The 18932-nt window shown below is 38.7% G+C and overlaps 1 protein-coding gene across 6 annotated transcripts in view; it reads right to left on the bottom strand.

Moving 5' to 3' along the window:
• Window positions 1-18932, bottom strand: part of RIMS1 (regulating synaptic membrane exocytosis 1) — a 487540-nt gene that overhangs the window by 102308 nt on the left and 366300 nt on the right. For 5 of the 6 annotated variants that reach the window (XM_065400580.1, XM_065400581.1, XM_065400582.1 and 2 more), the window contains one exon: window positions 9733-9845. The exons of the other annotated variant lie outside the window; for it this stretch is intronic. In XM_065400580.1, the coding sequence (XP_065256652.1) occupies window positions 9733-9845 (113 nt within the window). The remainder of the gene's footprint in view (window positions 1-9732; window positions 9846-18932) is intronic. 6 annotated transcript variants of the gene reach the window in all.

The raw sequence follows: 18932 nt of genomic DNA, 5'->3' as shown, positions 1-18932 counted from the left end.
ACTAAGTGACTTGCCCAGGGTCACACAGGTCTGCCAAATCCCAAGCGAACGGCCAATCCACCTCTCCTGGAAGACTTAAATTGTAGACCAAAATCTATGCAGCCTGGTCCTAAAATAAAGCCCCTGTTAAATGTCATATCTCCTTTTTTGAGCTGGATATGACAAGTGCTGCAGCTTTCCTAAAGATTAAGTCTTAACCCATGGCTTCAATGAAAAATAAGTTTACGTTAAACAAAATGCTTTCAAAAGACTCCAAGTGTTAACTGAGCTAGCAGTGTACCTAAATCTAGAGTGGCGTCCTTTTAAATGATTACTATAAAGCTCTCATCAGTAGCCATCTGGAATAAACACCTCTTTTAAAAATGTGTTGTGCGTTGACTGGAACAAGAACAGCTTTGGAGTTTGTGCATATGTGGAGTATGTAATATTTGTAACAAATGATCCTGAATCAAATTCTTCTCTCACACCCGTGTAAATCCAGAATCACATGATAGCAGGGCCTGTGAGTCTCCCACATGTAACAAAAACATAGCATTAACACAAACATATTATTGTTGTTCTGGGGACAAGAGCCCTACTGATGTTTAGATAGTGAAGGGGGAAATGAGTCAAATAATTCTTTAAACTTTGTTTTAAAAAAATTTCCTTTCATTAGATTCACAGCAACATTTTCTTTGTTTTTTCATTTAATCCTTTCATGTAAATTATGGAGTTTTTCCATTTTAACTGAAGCCAGTAAGGAGCTGAACCAGCATCTACATGGCTTCCAAAACAGCTTGAAATTCAGAGTACAAAAGACAATCACAAAGAGAAGGATTATAGTAGTCCTCATGCAGAGATTTGCTTATTCACAGTATGTTTACTGAAAAATAGCCGGACTGTGATTATTCAAATACTAACACGCTGCCTGGTTAATGGCTGAATACTGCGAATATGCGAAATAACCATATAGTGAGAGTGAATGAGAATCCCAACACCAGAATGAAGAGAACTGCATGCTTGGAAAAAATGTACCAGTTTTAGCTCAGAACATAATAACGGTCGTACTAGGTCAGACCAATGGTCCATCTAGGCCAGTATTCTGTATTCTGACAGGGGCTGGTGTCAGATGCTTCAGATGGAATGAACAGAACAATGCAATTAACAAGTGATCCATTCCCAGGCATTCAGTCCCAGCTTCTGCCACTCAGAGGTTTGGGACACCCACAGAATGGGGTTATGTCCCTGACCATCTTGGCTAATGGACCTTGATGGACCTATCTCCATGAATGTATCTAATTTGGAAGCTGTACAGCCTTGTCGCAGTCTGACAGCTTGAAAGAAAAATAATTTATGTATAATACAAAGCATATTTTAAATAAATAGGGAAATACTTCTTCCCATATGGAATTCACTACTGGAGGTAATGATGCAGCAGAACACTGAGGATTTTAACAGCATTTAGATAATTCTGTGCCCAACAGAACATTTACAGTTACATATGGTAAAAGGGGAATAATCAAATCTCATGCTTCGGGGTGTCAACTGATTACTGCAGGACCCAGGAAGGAATATTTTCCCTATGCACAGCACCTCATAATTGGCCACGAGCTCACTAGGGAGAGTGGCTCATCTTTCTCTGAAGCAATAATCATATGCCTCATTGTCTCTACTGGTGGCAGGATGGGGGAAATTGGTTTTGCTTTGAGATGGCAAACTATATGCTTGCAACTAATATGAACAATTTCTTTACATCTACTACTTCATCACTCACATTCAGAATTTTAAAATTTATATTAGATCACCTCAACAATTTGTCTTTACCCATAAAAATAAGTCCATCTTCTATAGCTTTCATTGTTTTTCACTTTATACCATGTTAATAAGATTTTTAAAGAACTCTAGTAAGACTGTTGAATATGGGCATCTCTTGCTAAAGACCACACTAGCTAGTCTTAAATTAAGAGCTATCATATCTCTTAATATGGTTTATCAGATATTTATCACAACTGGTATTAAATTGTCTAGTCTATGGTTTCTTGTTTGTCTCATAAAAAACTGCTGTAGACAAGGAAAGATTATAGCACTAAGAGTCAATCTGCTTCCTGTACCAATATACATATCAGATTACAGTGGTTCAGGGTAATGAATTTCATCACTGAAGAATGTCTACAAAGTTAAAATGCTGAGAATGTGCCCTCCACAACCAGCATGCAAAAGGTTAGCTGGAAGAAAAAGAGCATTGCCCCTTTAAGAGCTTCTTACCAGAGGTGGAGAGAAGGGGGAAAGTTTACAGGGATGGACAAGAAAGGCAGGAAGCAGTAGGGGCAGGTCAGGAGAAGGGCACTGCACTATCCTTCCTGCTGACCAGACGAGTGGGGGTGTATTTATACCCCATGCAGCCGTGGATAGGTCATCTTTACCAGGATCTGGCTGCCAAGTGGTGGCCCCAGGGCATTTTGTCATGGGGATAGCAAAGCCCAACCATTTTAACGATAAGGGTTAATAAAGAGGTGAAGGAGGATTTGAGGGTTTTGGAGCAGTTTCTGTATCAACAGAGTGTCTTTTTGGAGGGGGGAAAGGATGACAGAGGCAAATTTAATGGTACATTCAGATGCATCGTGAGGAATAGGTTTTGGAGTATTTTATCAAGACAGGTGGCATGCCCAGAAATGGCCCTCAGATTGGATACAAAAAGGTATAGTGAAGGATATACCACTCTTGGAATTCTTTCCCATTTTGGTAGCAGTAACTATTTGAGGAACATATTTTGGAAACAAAAGTGTGCAGTTTTGTAATGACAACATTGCCGTGGTACAATCACCGGTCCTCCAGATCTCCCAGGACCATGAAGTTGGTAAGGGCATTTGGATTCTAGTGGCTAAATCTTAACATATGTTTCTCTGCCAAGCATATGCCCGGGATTGCTAATGACATAGCCAATGTGTTGTCTTGATTTCAGATGGACAAATATCAGAGACTAGCACCAGGGAGCAATCAGGAACCAGAACAGATGCCGGTAGCACTCTGGAATTTTGATGTATTACAGCTCTCAGCGTAGTCAGAGATCAGTAGCGCCATAATGTTTAGGGCCTGTGACAGGAATATTAATGATTTTGTGAAATTTCAGAGGCCAGAAGGTCTGCCAATGATATGGCCTACTCTGCTGTACTCTAGTAGTGTCATCTACCATCTCTGGTTGCCTATTGAGCCTTATATTGCCAGTAGAATGAGGGGTTACCCAGATTCTTGTGGTAGGTTCTCAGTGCAGAGGTTTTTAGTGAAGTAATCTCCGGACATGGGTCCTAGAAAAGATCCACGTTCTCCCATCACTGTTCAAACACTTAGGTCGGTCCACATTACAGACCTATATCAGTATAACTACGTCGCTCAGGGTTGTGAAAAATCCACACCTTTGAGCAATGTAGTTATACTGACCTAATCCTGTGTATAGACAGAGCTATGTCAGTGGGAGACCTTATCTCGCCAGCATAGCTACCACCTCTCGGTGAGCTCTCAGCCTACAGGTGAGCTCTCTCCCATCAGTTTAGAGCATTTTCATTAAAGCGCTACAGCAGTGCAGCTACACCGGTGCTGCTGCACTGATGCAGCATTTTAAGTGTAGACATGCCCTTAGAGATTTGGTGCAAGTTCTCAATCAAATATGCAGAAGCAGCCAGGAGGCAGCCTTGTTCAAAGCTGCATTCCTGGTAGCAATTTTTGGAGCTTTTAAAGTCAGTGAACTAATGCCTGAGTTAGCAAGGGATACTTTTGGAAGGACTTTGGAATGGAAGGATTTACAATGGGAAGTGCAATCAGTTTTCAAAACCATGAGGATTTCCAAAACTGATCAAGGGGGCAAGGTGAGTCTATATTGCTACAGCTGTGCGTTGAGGCAAGGAATTGCCCAGTAAGAACATTAAGGACTTATACAATAAAGAGACCCATAAGACCCCTCTTTATCCATGGTGATGGAAGGCTCCTCACAACTTTGTTACAGTTTTCAAAAAGGGACTTTCAAAGCTGGGGCTACTGGTGCAAGAATGTGGTTCCCACTTTTTCTGGATAGGGCGTGCAACGGTTGTGGCCCACCTAGGGTAGGGGCCACAGCAATTCAGGCAATGACATTCAAGTGTACACAAGATGTATGTAAGAATAAAATTGTCCGACACATAGAAAAACATAAACTGTTGAGCAATAGTCAACATGGTTTCTGTAAAGGGAAATCGTGTCTTACTAATCTATTAGAATTCTTTGAAGGGGTCAACAAACATGTGGACAAGGGGGATCCAGTGGACATAGTGTACTTAGATTTTCAGAAAGCCTTTGACAAGGTCCCTCACCAAAGGCTCTTATGTAAATTAAGCTGCCATGGGATAAAAGGGAAGGTCCTTTCATGGATTGAGAACTGGTTAAAAGACAGGGAACAAAGGGTAGGAATTAATGGTAAATTCTCAGAATGGAGAGGGGTAACTAGTGGTGTTCCCCAAGGGTCAGTCCTCGGACCGATCCTATTCAACTTATTCATAAATGATCTGGAGAAAGGGGTAAACAGTGAGGTGGCAAAGTTTGCAGATGATACTAAACTGCTCAAGATAGTTAAGTCCAAAGCAGACTGTGAAGAACTTCAAAAAGATCTCACAAAACTAAGTGATTGGGCAACAAAATGGCAAATGAAATTTAATGTGGATAAATGTAAAGTAATGCACATTGGAAAAAATAACCCCAACTATACATACAATATGATGGGGGCTAATTTAGCTACAACAAGTCAGGAAAAAGATCTTGGAGTCATCGTGGATAGTTCTCTGAAAATGTCCACGCAGTGTGCAGAGGCGGTCAAAAAAGCAAACAGGATGTTAGGAATCATTAAAAAGGGGATAGAGAATAAGAATATTATTGCCCTTATATAAATCGATGGTCCGCCCTCATCTCTAATACTGCGTACAGATGTGGTCTCCTCATCTCAAAAAAGATATACTGGCACTAGAAAAGGTTCAGAAAAGGGCAACTAAAATGATTAAGGGTTTGGAACGGGTCCCATGAGGAGAGATTAAAGAGGCTAGGACTCTTCAGCTTGGATAAGAGGAGACTAAGGGGGGATATGATAGAGGTATATAAAATCATGAGTGATGTGGAGAAAGTGGATAAGGAAAAGTTATTTACTTATTCCCATAATACAAGAACTAGGGGTCATCAAATGAAATTAATAGGCAGCAGGTTTAAAACAAATAAAAGGAAGTTCTTCTTCACGCAGCGCACAGTCAACTTGTGGAACTCCTTACCTGAGGAGGTTGTGAAGGCTAGGACTATAACAGAGTTTAAAAGAGAACTGGATAAATTCATGGTGGTTAAGTCCATTAATGGCTATTAGCCAGGACGGGTAAGGAATGGTGTCCCTAGCCTCTGTCTGTCAGAGGGTGGAGATGGATGGCAGGAGAGAGATCACTTGATCATTGCCTGTTAGGTTCACTCCCTCTGGGGCACCTGGCATTGGCCACTGTCGGTAGACAGGATACTGGGCTAGATGGACCTTTGGTCTGACCCGGTACGGCCTTTCTTATGTTCTTATGTAGACCCCAGGTAGAGAATCAGAGTTAATTTTCTTGTACTTCCACTTTCAGAATCATGCAAGTAGGCCAGGTAGGCAGTGATGTGGACCTGCAGGCACAGTATTGTATACTGGGCACACAGGCAGGACTTCCAGGTTGGTGAGCAGTTCACATCTGGGCCTAGAGAGTAAGGCAAGCCTGAGCTGGCATGGAAGCAGAGGCGTGCTATTGGACCAGCTGATGTGTGTTGTACACTCTTTGGGAGCAGACACCGGATGCAAATATGGTTCACTTTGGTTAAAAACAAAAACAGGAAGAAATCTGTGAATATCTGGGAACCAGGCAGAGGTGGGGGAGGCACCAAGCATTTTGCTGGTGCCTCCTTGTGGCAGATGTCCTGGGCAGGTACTCAGTATAGAATGGATATGGTTACTGGATATAATGTGTTGGAAAAGAGTTTGAAGGAAAGCATCTCTTAAGGGAGCTGAGTAAGTGGGGTTTGCAGTTCCTACATCTCATGAGCAGGGAACCTACCTCCCTCCTGATTCTAGACTCCTTTAAGGGAGCTGAGGAAGGGGTTTGGGGCTCCTACAGCTGGAAAAGCAGGGAACTGATCCTGCTTCTTCCTGCACTGTAAAATTTCTTGCTGGGCACTCCCACATATTATAAGTGAATAAAGTTGCAGCCTCATTAAATGACATCCATTGCCTCCTGTCTTTTTTTCTGGTGTGGTTGAACAATGAACTTAGTTAAAACCTTATACCTTAAACATTTATAACAGTCTGGATTATATTATCTGTGCAATAATGACCTTAACGCATAAAATGACAAAGTTACTGGAGCAAAAACCACAATATAGTAGTGACAAGTTAAAAATAACTGAGATTAAAAAAAACTTAAATCACAGGTCACAGTGTAAAACTTTATCCACCCATATATCCGGATCAGGTGACATATGATCATCAGCTTGGATGTTATATCTGATTTTAATTAGGTGGAACATTAAACAGGTGCATTTTAAGGATATTTTGGATTTCAAGCTCAGCACAAGTTACTCATTTTACATTCAACTGTTTTATCTTGAAAAGCTCAGCTTCTTTGTAATGACATAAGGTGCCCAGAAAAAGTAACCCTGTCATACAATAGATGGACACCATGCTTCCTTTAAGATATGATCGTTTAATTTTGGCCTCAGTTCCCCATATTAATACTGTGATGGGGTGTGTCAGCCCCACACTGGTGCAGCAGGGGTTAACCCTTCTCTCTTGGCCAAGGAGGTCACGCCCCCTCAGCTCTGCTGGGCATGCTCCCGCTGGAAACAGGATATAAAAGGCAGCAGAGCAGCTCAATCTGCGCTGACTGCCAGTGAGGAAGGAGGTGCACTGCTGACTCCTGGGGGAGGAATGCCTGCACTACAGGACGTGGAGGCCAGCCAGATAGAGACAGACTGCAAAACATAGGGTTGGGACACCACAGAGAGGGGAGAGACCGTGGAGACCCAGAGATGGCAAACTGCAGAGAATCGTGTAGGAAGTGACCCAGGGAAACTTTGCGGGGAAACGGTGGTAGAACTGGAGACGGGCTCGGTGTGTTTCGGTAGGATCCCTGCCGAGCTGGTGGTGGGAAACCCCGCCACCGACAGGGCCCTGGGTTGGGAGTTGGTGTAGAGTGTGGGCCCGGTCACCTGGCCCGGTCACCTGGCTACCGCCCACTCCGGGGTGGTGGCTCAGCTCACCTACACTATTGACTCTGGCTGCTAGGCTGCCCTGCCCTGAGCGCAAGGGCCAGGCTATTGACTAAGGTCACAGGGCCACACACCCTGAGACTGTGGGCAGTCCTACCGACTCAACTGCGGGGCTGTAATGCACCTCTCTCCAACCCCCAAAGGGTCATGGGGTATATCAGCCCCGTGACAAATACATATAAATACTGGCGGGAGAGCTAGGAATTTGAAGGGCTGACAGCAAACGCCAACCAAAGCACATGATCCTCTTTGAGACAGACGTAATCTAATAAGTGTTTCACTGTCATTGAGGAATACATGTCTATCATATCTGTGTTGAAATATTATGAAAATTGGGTATGTTTAGAGCAGTGTGAACCTCTGACTTCAACTGTATATGTAGTTAGAACAAACCAACTATGACTGAAGTTTGACTTGCAGCTGTGAACCAACAATGATTTGACAAAACTTTTTGTAGGTCTATGAAGTGCCAAAGAAGCTAGGGGGAACTTTCTTCCTTTTATCTGGATACCCACAATTTTTAACAAGCTACTGCGTATGCTGTATTTTGAGTTTGTGATTGATTGGGATAGGTCACATGGGACATGTGTATTTCTCCCATGTATCTGGTTGACTGAATCTGTTGCATGTGATCTACAATATAAACCCAACATAAAATGAGCTATTTTACTTTTACCCAAAAAGTAGGGCTGTTTTTCAGATGATTTGACTGGAAATATTCAGCAAAAAGTGCTATAGCACCAGCATCTGTATTAATTTGACAACCAGTGGCCTAATATATTATCTTCCTCTTCCTGGGATTATTTGTATTTATCTCTATTTTTGATGACAAATTATATCCCAGTTATACAAATATTCCCATATTTGATATGCTCTCCAGTTTAATTATACTCAGACCAACATTTTCAAACCTAAATATGGATTTAGGAGCCTAAGTGTGTGGCCTGATTTTTGAAGTATTAAGGACCCAGCAGTTCCCATTAATTTTAACTGGAAGTTGCTGTGTTCTCAGAAACACTGAGAGATGTATTTTGGATTGGGGAGGGTGGGGGGAATGTGTCTAGCAGTTGGATACCCGTGCTTGTGGAGTACATGTTTGAAGCATTCTAGCAATGCCAACGTGATTTTACTGCAAGGTTTGGCATTTTTCTTGAAGCCCCAGTGCCTGGAGTGAGAGTGAAAACCCCAGCTTTCATTGTTTAAAAAAAAAAAAAAAAAGGTTCTAGTCCATGTGAATAAAAGCTTAAAAATGTGAACAGTAAAGGCTCAAAAGCCAGAAAGCAAATAAAAGGAACCCAAAATATATTATTTACAATCTCATGAGTCTGGGGGGCCTATTCATGATTTTTGACTAGTTTACAGTGGTGGTGCTGGTAATACTGTGTACTTACAACTTCCTACAGTATGCTTTTATCTTCATACTGTCACCCTATGGCTGCTCATAGTAAGCAAATTATTGTTATACAATAGTCTCAATGCAATACTTTTTTTGTTAGAATGCTTCTAGTACAGCAGCAGAGTGGTTGGTTCTGCCTTTGATGGTCTTTTATTTACACTAAATAGAAACAATACTAGGTTTCAGAGTAGCAGCCGTGTTAGTCTGTATCCGCAAAAAGAACAGGAGTACTTGTGGCACCTTAGAGATGCATCCGAAGAAGTGGGTTGTACCCCACGAAAGCTTATGCTCTAATAAATTTGTTAGTCTCTAAGGTGCCACAAGTACTCCTGTTCTTTTTGTAGAAACAATACTGTCTCTCTAAAAAGGAATGATAGGATCTACCTCTAAGTACCTCTCCCCCAGGACCTCCAGAAGCATCCTTCCTGCCTCAGTGCTCCAGGAGACCATATGCCTTCAGCAATTATGCACATATGGACAACTCTGTCCTCTATGACCTGGCTTGTAAAAGGCACAACAGAACACAACAAGTCATTTTTTGTGTTCTAATTGAGACCTATTCAGCAGAAAGATCAAATGGCTGTGGGAGCACATATATGTATTATAAAGAAAATTTGCCATATGGTACCTTTGGACTGAACTTTTTAATGCAACTTTTATCATGTAAATTTGTGTCTCAAAAGAAAATTTTACATTTCAATTAGAAAAGAAGATCAAAACTCAACTGATGTTTGAGTCACTGTGAAAACAAAATCCCTTCATGCATTTCCAAGCAGGAAAGATCATGTCTGTAGCAATATTAGGAAGCAAAAATGTTATCCTGTACAAGCATCTGCAAAAGCATTTTGTATTGTGCAAACCCATTTTAGATTACTTCAAAAACTGACATCTAATACACTTTTCTGACTATGGGTCAAAGTGATATAATAAAGCTTAGATTCAAAAAAGCTTTCTTCAAATGTATAAACATTATATCCTTAAGTATTGGATAATATTTTAAGTAGCCATGTTACTCCTTCACCTTTCCAAACAAAATATTGTTTTAATACTACTAACTTTACCTTGGTATATTGCTCACGCTCATATTCTTGGCTAGAACCAGACCCTGTTGTCTGATTATAACGATGCACTTTCATTTTCATCTGTCGCGTTTGTTCCTCCACTACTAAGCTTGCTGTAAAAACACATAATGGAAGCCTATTAAAAGTGGTGAAAAACTTTTAAAGAAATAAATGGTTTAGCAGCAATTTTGATCTTATTTCCATCTCAACAAAACAAAGAAATATACAAACAGTACAATAACAAGCAGGGTGTAAACACTGAACAGAGGAATGCTAATATTAATAAATCAAGCACTTCAGCTGCCTAGAGTCTTTACCTGAAAATGGATAGATATCCAAATTTCCCATATACTATCAAGCTAGTGTAACAGATGTCAAAAGAGAAAAGAATTTAAATTGATAGGCTGAACTATAAGCTTCTTAAGTCGTCTGGATGCAGAGGATATGCATACATATGCTTCTAACCATACATTTGTTGACTGTGAAAAATGTTGTTGTTGTGTTCTAAGTGTTAATACACTGAACAGATAATACTAAAAATATTTAAATAAGAAGTTATTAATTCCTACCATTATCTTCAAACACAGTAATTGTTTACTATGACTAAAACATTTATAAGGAGGAACAATTTTCTCTGACTATAAAACATACAAAAATAATTTGCATAATTTTTGCTTGCTGTGCCTCATGGACCTTAGAAATATAGTATTTGCTTTCCCATGTTTCCTTTTTTTGCAAATAAATAATAATATAATAATAATGAAGAATGTTTTCTTGCATTTTTACTTTTTCCCACTGTAATATTTACTGTTCTTTTTTTTAAAAAAACTAAGAACTGTAGTATTATAGAGAACATTATCTTCTTTCCTTGAAAGTAGTTAGCACAGATAGTACTGAATATATTTGCAAATATACCTTTGAAAAAATAAAGGAGACAAGATGTGAAAGATTGTGTGTGTTTGGGTGAAAGCACACATTTATTCCATTACTTTTGCTCAGTATTTGGTGGCTGTTTGTATAAAAAGGTTCCTCCAGTCAAAAGAAGTAAAAGAAATGAACTGCTACATATATTTCTCTTAATGGGCTATATATTCTGCCATCGTTACTCACATTAAGTAGCACCTTACTCCACAAGCAGTCCTACTGGAATCAATGAGTTTACTCTCAGAATATAGTACTACATAATATGAGTACAAGTGGTAGAACTAGGCCCCAATAATCTTGTAGTGGTCACTATACTTAAAGTTACACTAAGACTTCCATTCTGACTGTCAGTTTTTACAGGGTCATAACTTTCTGCAAAAATTCTCCTTTTCATCTGAAATATTCTTGCTTTGTCTCAGAGCAAAGATGATTTTTTTAATTTGGAAAAATCTGAGCACAGTCCTTTCTCCTACTTTTGAGTTACACATGGCTTTATACATTTATTTTCTGATGTCAAAATGTTAATTTCTTTTTTACACATGCATCTCTCAAATATAGATGAATTTTAAAAATCAAAAAATTTCAGGTAATTAATCCCTGAGGGTTAATACCCAGGACAGTGAGGGAAAACAAAACAAAACAAATCAAAACAAAAAGCACTGAGTTATAAGTCACTGAAAAACATAAGTTTTCCAAGCATAAAATTCAGAATGTCAACTAAGTTCAAAATTAATACACTATGGTATTTACAAGTCTGCACTGTGAACTAACAGAAGAGAACTGTGTAAGCTTGTCTCTCTCACCAACGGAAGTTGGTCCAATAAAAGATATTACTTCACCCACCTTGTCTCTCTAGATATTGAGGCTGTCGGGCTTTGTGTTATTTTATTGTGGAGTTCTATACATGCCTACATTTTTGACTTTGCAAGTATAGAAATATACAAAAATCACTATGAAGATTAGGGTCAGCTGTTCAAAACTGTGAGCAATTGCCCAAACAATGATTGTGCATCTATCTATTGCACTTGCGCGTGTAAATCATGGAATGTCTATACGCTGGCGGGGTACAAGCAAATGCACAGGTGCACAATTTTGAACATCCCTTTTCCTCTACTTTTATTTTTTAAAAATGGGAAAATTAAATAAAACAAATTACATTACTGATCTGATATAGTTATGATTTTAAATTCTAAAGGCAAGAAATGCAAAAGTCAAAGTTGTTGTTGTAACCTTTAATATCCACACATTATGGTGGGCCCAATCTGGCAAATCCTAGACATGCAGAATGCCACATTGGGCCCACAGAGTATTCTGGATTACTAATTATGCTGGGAAATGTGTACCTTAATTCTAGGGGTTCAGTTTTACCATCAGATATGCAAGTACAACTCAAATTGACTTAAATGGAAATTGCATGGAGGTGTCTGAGGCAAAATTGAGCTCTCTACATTACATTTTTAAAGATGGCATCTTATTCTCAATCTACAATAAATTGTGGGGAGAAATGAGAGGATTAAATTAGATCACTACCCTACCTATTTTGTATGTGCCATCAAAGACTGACATCTTAATCCCAGTATTTATGCCTGGAATTGATAGTTATATAAGCTTACATGAGAACCACCAGTGAGGATTGTGAATTGAATTAAAATTGTCTCATAAATTTGGCTTTGTTTATAATTTAAGTAAATGGTATTAAGCCCACTGATTCATTATTCTTATATTCCTAAACAGGAAATGTGTAAAATGCATATCTTATATATAAAATACAACTATGGTACTTTGTACCGTGTCTGCCATGCAGAAACAAATACATATCTGTTATGCATCTAACTGAATGTTCTGAAAGGAGGTTCAATCAGATGTGAAGATTCAAAAATGTTACTTGATTATGTAACTAGTCTATTGGAAAAGTGCTGTTAGGTAACCCAGAGTTCATATGAACATTTAATGTACAGCTGCTTCTAAGAGAAATATGATATATGTCCTTTTAGAATTTGTGCATGTTCAAAGGGTTGGGGTTTGGGGTATTTTTTTTTTTTTAGCAATCTTGAGCACTATGCGTATACACTAATTTACATTTTAAAGCATTAGAGTCACAGACCTCTAACCTCATCATCAGCAATAGTTACACAAAGTAAGAAGTGCTACTCCAATGTTATGGGTGAAATTCTGGCCACACTGAAGTCAATGACAAAACTCCCATTAATTTCAATGGGGCCAAGATTTCACCCTCTGTGTTCAATGGTGGAAGCCACACCTGATAGAATTCCCACACTAAGGGTAGGTCTACACTGCAAAAAAAGGTGTGTTCTTAATTTGGATTAGCTAACTAGGGTTAAAATAGCAATAAAGACAAAGCAACTTGGCTTTTAATTGAGAGCCTGGGGTAGGGGAGCAGGTTAAACTCAAGCTGCTAACCCAAGTTAAATGGGAGTTGCTATGTCTTCACTGTTATTTTGACCTGAGTTTGCTAACAAGGGTTAGTTACACCGAGTTAAGAACACACCTTTTGTTTGCCATGTAGACATATCCCAAGTCTCATCAGCACCCACTGACTCAGGCAAGAAGTCAATATTATAACATATTAGGAGAGGGGAACTGCACTAGGAAACTTTCATTAGGATTTTATGGTTAGTTCTCATTCACTTTCCCCAAAAGGAAGCACAGTTTGACAGTTCTGGTTGTAGTATTTCACAGACAACTGTTCATACGTCTAAAAATGTCAATTACATTAATTGTTTATATGTCTTCTTAATATTATACTCATTTATCAGGATTTTTATGTGCTTTGGAGAAACCTATTTTTATGTATGCATTTATTTATTCCCCCCCCCAAAAGAGCATTACAATTATTTTTGGCCTATGCATTTATTTGATGAGAGCTCACATGGCCCATTTCAGCAGCTGAAGAGGTCAAAATCCACAGATGTATAGCTCAGAGGTACTCTCTTAGCCAGATGGCTATGGGAAAATTCTAAAGCCCTTACTCATGAAGTCAAGTAGATTACTCACAATGGGGTTGCAGGTCTTGCAGAGCTTGTATTATAAGGGATTTTCAGGCTCTTCCTGGGTAAACTATGTGAGAGTTGAAGAGCAATGATTCACATTATTCAGGACATGAAGAAGCATAAAGCCAATCAAAGGCCAGTGAAAGGATTTAAAATGTCAGGCCTCAACTTTATCAATTTTAACATACAAGGAGGGAATGAATCCCCACCTCCTCAAATGGCCAGACATTAACTGTGTCCAGTGTGGGGTTGAATGGCCTCTCACCATACCACTAAGGAATGAAGCCAGACTCCCTTTGCTAAATACCCCTGCTCAGTTCATGATTCAGCCCACTGTCCCGTCCCACTAACCACCTACTGAAGGTGGAAATGACAGTACAGACAAGAGAGAGCCCAGTCTGCAAAGATTTAATACCTTCTCATACCTTTCCTGCGTCCCGTGGTTAGGTTCACCCCAAGAGCTGGCCTTGTGAAACTCTATATGCTGGGCACTGGCTGCAATTTGTGACAATATTTATTGACATACATTTCTTCAGCCTCTTATTTTCTTACCCCCACGTATCATACCTCCAGGATGCTGTTAGGAGGATGAAAAACCCACCAGATACCTTTATCGGTCTTGTCCAGAAGAAATAAAAAAAATGCTTTCTAATCTCAAAAGGCCATTGGATCAGATCCAGAGAAAACCTGGTAACCCAGCTCTGACAACTACACCAACTGAAGGACCAGGGCAAGACAGCTATAAGTAGCAAGAATGGGTGCTCTGTGCCCAAGAATGCTTAAATACACAAGAAGGAGGGTTTGCTGGGGCCAATTTTTGCTCCCTCCCCAACCTACCATATACTCCTGAATTAGCTAATGTGTGACTATGCTCAACACTCTCCGGCACCAGCCCCTACTGACATATGATCTCTACATGTATTCTGAGCAGGGAGAGAGGAAAAGGAGGCACATCCTTCCACCAGCTTGGACCTTGGGGTGTAGCAATTGCCCTGCCAGTCTTATCCCACTAAGTCAGGAAGTGGAATTTAATGTAAGCCCTAAACTAACCAGTACCAGTAAAATGATACTGTATTAATAGATTACTGCTTATATATTCCTGTAGAAAGATTTGGATTTGGATTTTCAAAAGCACCTAAGCAAGTTAAGTGCTTAACTCCCTCTGGAATTCAATGGAAGTTTGGAACCTAACTCCCTTAAGTTCTTTTGGAAACATTAGCCTTACGATATATGTTTAATGTGTTGCACAGGACATTATATATGTGTCTTCTATTAACATAAAGAAATTCTGCATTTGCATGTTTAAATATTTGGCTCCCCCTAAAGTCACATGAACCATCCAAGGGCAGATTGAACCACAAGAGTTAAGGTCACTGTGCTGCCAGTGTACCCCAAAGATTTCCTGAAGAATTTTCTCTTTTCATTATTTATATTAACTTTTGTTACCTAACATTTTTAGGCCATATTTTACACAGGGTTGTGCTGCTCACTGAGTGGAGGGGAAGACATGCAGTTATACTGTAAAGTTCATTCCCTAGTTTATGTACATTTTTACCTGGAAATGACTGAAAATTGTTTTATTAAGATAAGTTAACAAATAAGGCCCTGATCATGCAGTCAAATCCAGGTGGGTGGACTTCTGCACTGAGAGAGACCCAAATACAGCAGAGTGATCTAAATGTGTCAGAGAAGATTCAGAATTGAACCCTGTCAGATTTTGGAAGTAAAACTACATACCTGGACTTCTAATTTGAGTATACAGAATAACAAACTGTGGTATGTATGCAGTGGAAGAGTAAGTCATCATAATAATTTGTAATGGTTTATAAATAGCAATTTGAAAGATGGAAATATTTCTTTTGTTATTGTTACAAAACAAGCTACAATTAAAATTAAATATACTTCTTGTTTCAGATTTTCATCACAAGAAAAACAAGTCTCATTTATTATTTTGTGGTATTTATAGTATCTGTATGTTTAAATTGCTGTGTAAAACAAAAATTAAATCCAAATTCACAATGGACTGGAATCTTTCTGCTCAGTGCAGGAGGGGAAGAGATGAAGACACATTAGGGAGCTGATTACAGCTCTCTTATTCTCAAGCTGCAACTGCTCTAGTCCCAGCCCTGGAAAAAATTAGAGCAGGCCAAGAATTGCTATTACTTAAGACAGTCCTTAAAGGACCTTATGCCAGCTATGAATTTTTGGAGGAGTGCCCTCCAAATGCCCCAGTGCCTCTACAGAACAATAGAACCATGAGCAATAAATTGTATGGTCATATATAAAATATACCACAGCAGATAAATTCAATAGATTTGTTTTTAACCAAGTTATAAAATTAATAAATGGACAGAATGCAGTAGATGCAATATACTGGAGTTTAGTAAAAATGTGGACATAATAGTGCATGAAATCTTATTTTTAAATTAATTCAAATTGAAGTAATCTGAACAGTACAGGTTGAAAATTATGGGAGGTCTGCAAACGAAGGCCAGTAATGATAATCAGCAGTGCCATGGAGACTGGGTTTGTGTCTGGATTTATTTAACATCTCTAACAATTTGGAGGGGGTAAATTACATATACATTTATATTTGCAGATTTTATTAAATTGAGGGATATTGCAAACACTAATGCTGACATGAAAATAGTACAAAGGGGTAAAAAAATGGGCAGGAAATAATAAACCGAGATTCTTCTTGCAAAAATATAAACAAAGATATTTTAAAAAATATGCCCAAACATGATAAAGCAAAGCAATCTAAATTTGAGCTTGCAATGCTATGTGAATACCAAGAAAACAAAGCGGGTTTTGAGCTGTAAATATCAGGTCACATATCACTGACCAAGGAGACAGCAGAGTTCCTTGGTATCAAATGCTAAAGAGACCATATCTAGTACTGCTTATGTTTCAGAGAACCTTAATGCAAGAAATGTGTTGACAAATTAAAATGAATTCAAAGAAGAGATATAAACTGATTAGGGGCCTAGAAATACTGACTTGTAATTTATAGCTATATAATGGGTGTAAATATCAAGAAGTGAGAGTAACAGGCTGAAATGTAGCTGAAGAAAATTTGTGTTATGTATCAGGAACCATTTAACTGTAAGGCCCATTGGATGGCTGACCAATCTCCCATGAAAAACTGTGGTCTTCCCAATGTGTGAGGCATTGAGATCTACCCCCGTCTAAATACTAAGGAATATATGGTAGGTAGCAATATCGCATTAGCAGGGATGGAGAAGATGCTGTGGTTCTTTTCTATCACTAGCTTATGATTCCCTACTTTATGCTTTTATTCCTGCACCTCTTTCACATACACCAATAACCAACATAGACAGACTACACTATGCAGACTTTTCAGGCTTGGAATCCTGGCAATGAGCAACATTAAAAAACCACACACACATTTATCTGAAAGAGGAATTACAATTATTTTAGCAGTGAATTATTATAAAGACGACATCACTACACAGGATACTGCTATTTCAGGAGATGGTGAGTGGCCATCTTCAAGCCCTTCACCAGATTCCAAACTAAAGAACTTTCCACAAACTATACACATACAAGAATACTGAAATTGCATCATCTCTTGGGTGGAGACTAACAGCCACCCAGCAAACAGAACAACACTAGTGGGCAAGGGAAATTTTGGCCAAGGACACCAGGGAGGTGTCAGGAATCTTCAATACACATTGCAAAACAGACCTTCAGTTTTAGGACATTCAAAATACATTGAAAACCACACACTACTCAATTTATCTAACTTCAAAAGGAGCAGTTATTTCAGGGACTCTATGTATTCCAGATTCAGTGTTGTTGAAAAATTGGAAAGGGTTCAGAAAAAGCTAAAAGAATTATTCCAGATCTGGAAAAGCTGCCTTACAGTGACAGTCTTGGGAAGTTCAGTCTAGCTGAATGATCAAAGAGAATGATAAGATGTGACTTGACCATGGTCTATAATTACCTACATATGAGGAGAAGATTTCTGATAACACAGGACTCTTTAATTTAACAGATAAAGGTATCACAAGATCTTGAAATTGAAGGTAGATAAATTAAGGCCAGAGATTAGGTGTACATTTTTAACAGGTAATTAACCATTGGAACAACTTACCAAGAGATGTGGAAAATCTCCATCACATGATGTCTTTAAATCAAATCAAAAGAGGATATCTTTCTAAAAATATGCTTTAACTCAGCCACAAGATATGGGCTTGATGCAAAGAATCACTGGGTGAAATGATTTGGCCTTTGTTATTCAGGAGCTCACACCAGATAATCATAATAATAGCTTCTAGAGTAAAAATCTATGAATCCATGAATAATGTTTAGACAATTTCCTATTCAAATTGTTGAAGGAAAGTATATATATATATAAGAAAGAACATAGACAATGAGTAGGCAATTTCTGAAGGGTAATTTAGCCCACTGAAAAAGTGGTTCTAGCACTTTAAAATGTGGGATATCATTAGTGAGAGTGCCCCAAATATGGTACTGGGAGAATATATACCCATTCACTCTTTATCAGACCCAAAAGAAATAATCAGCAATTTACTATTTTAATTCTGCATGATATTTTGTCTCCTTTGAGTTCTTCAATCAGCCAACTAACATAACTAGAATGTACTGAAGATGTTCATGAAAAACAAAATCAGATTCAGTTTTATGTTCATGAGAGCTGGGTGAATAATTTACAAATATTTCAATTGAAAAGTGTTGCGAAATTTATTTAATGAAATATTCAGTTACTATTTTACTACCCTCATTGTTCACCCTCATTTTTTCTGAATGGTTTTCATTTTACATTTGAAAAGAGTTATTTTGGACAAATTCAGGCCTGTGGATTCTTCAGTTTCTTGTACAAACTATATTGCCTTCCATACATTTTTAGAATGTATGGTAATAAAACTGATAAGAATTTTGGACTCAGATGATTCATACAGTTATCTTGCATTCAAATTTAACTATTAAAGGGAGGATCCCCAATGAAATTACAGATTTTTGTATACATCTACCCTTTCTGTCCTAATAGCAGCTCCTGGGATAGGACTAAGAATCATAATTAATTAACCATCTGGGAGGGAGGGAGCTAAAGCATGTATATCCAAACAGTGGAAAAAATGCTAGGGATCATCCACCTGCACACAAGAAGACAGTCTCTGCCCAGTCTACGTGTAAGCTTTCAATTTCTTATGTATTAGCACTCAGTTTTATGCTCCTATAAATAAATTTGTGAGTCATTAAAGCAATGCAGAAACTCTA

The sequence above is a fragment of the Emys orbicularis genome, chromosome 3 (assembly GCF_028017835.1).
Source record: "Emys orbicularis isolate rEmyOrb1 chromosome 3, rEmyOrb1.hap1, whole genome shotgun sequence".
NCBI lineage: Eukaryota > Metazoa > Chordata > Testudines > Emydidae > Emys > Emys orbicularis.
This window is presented reverse-complemented; position numbering and strand designations above follow the sequence as displayed.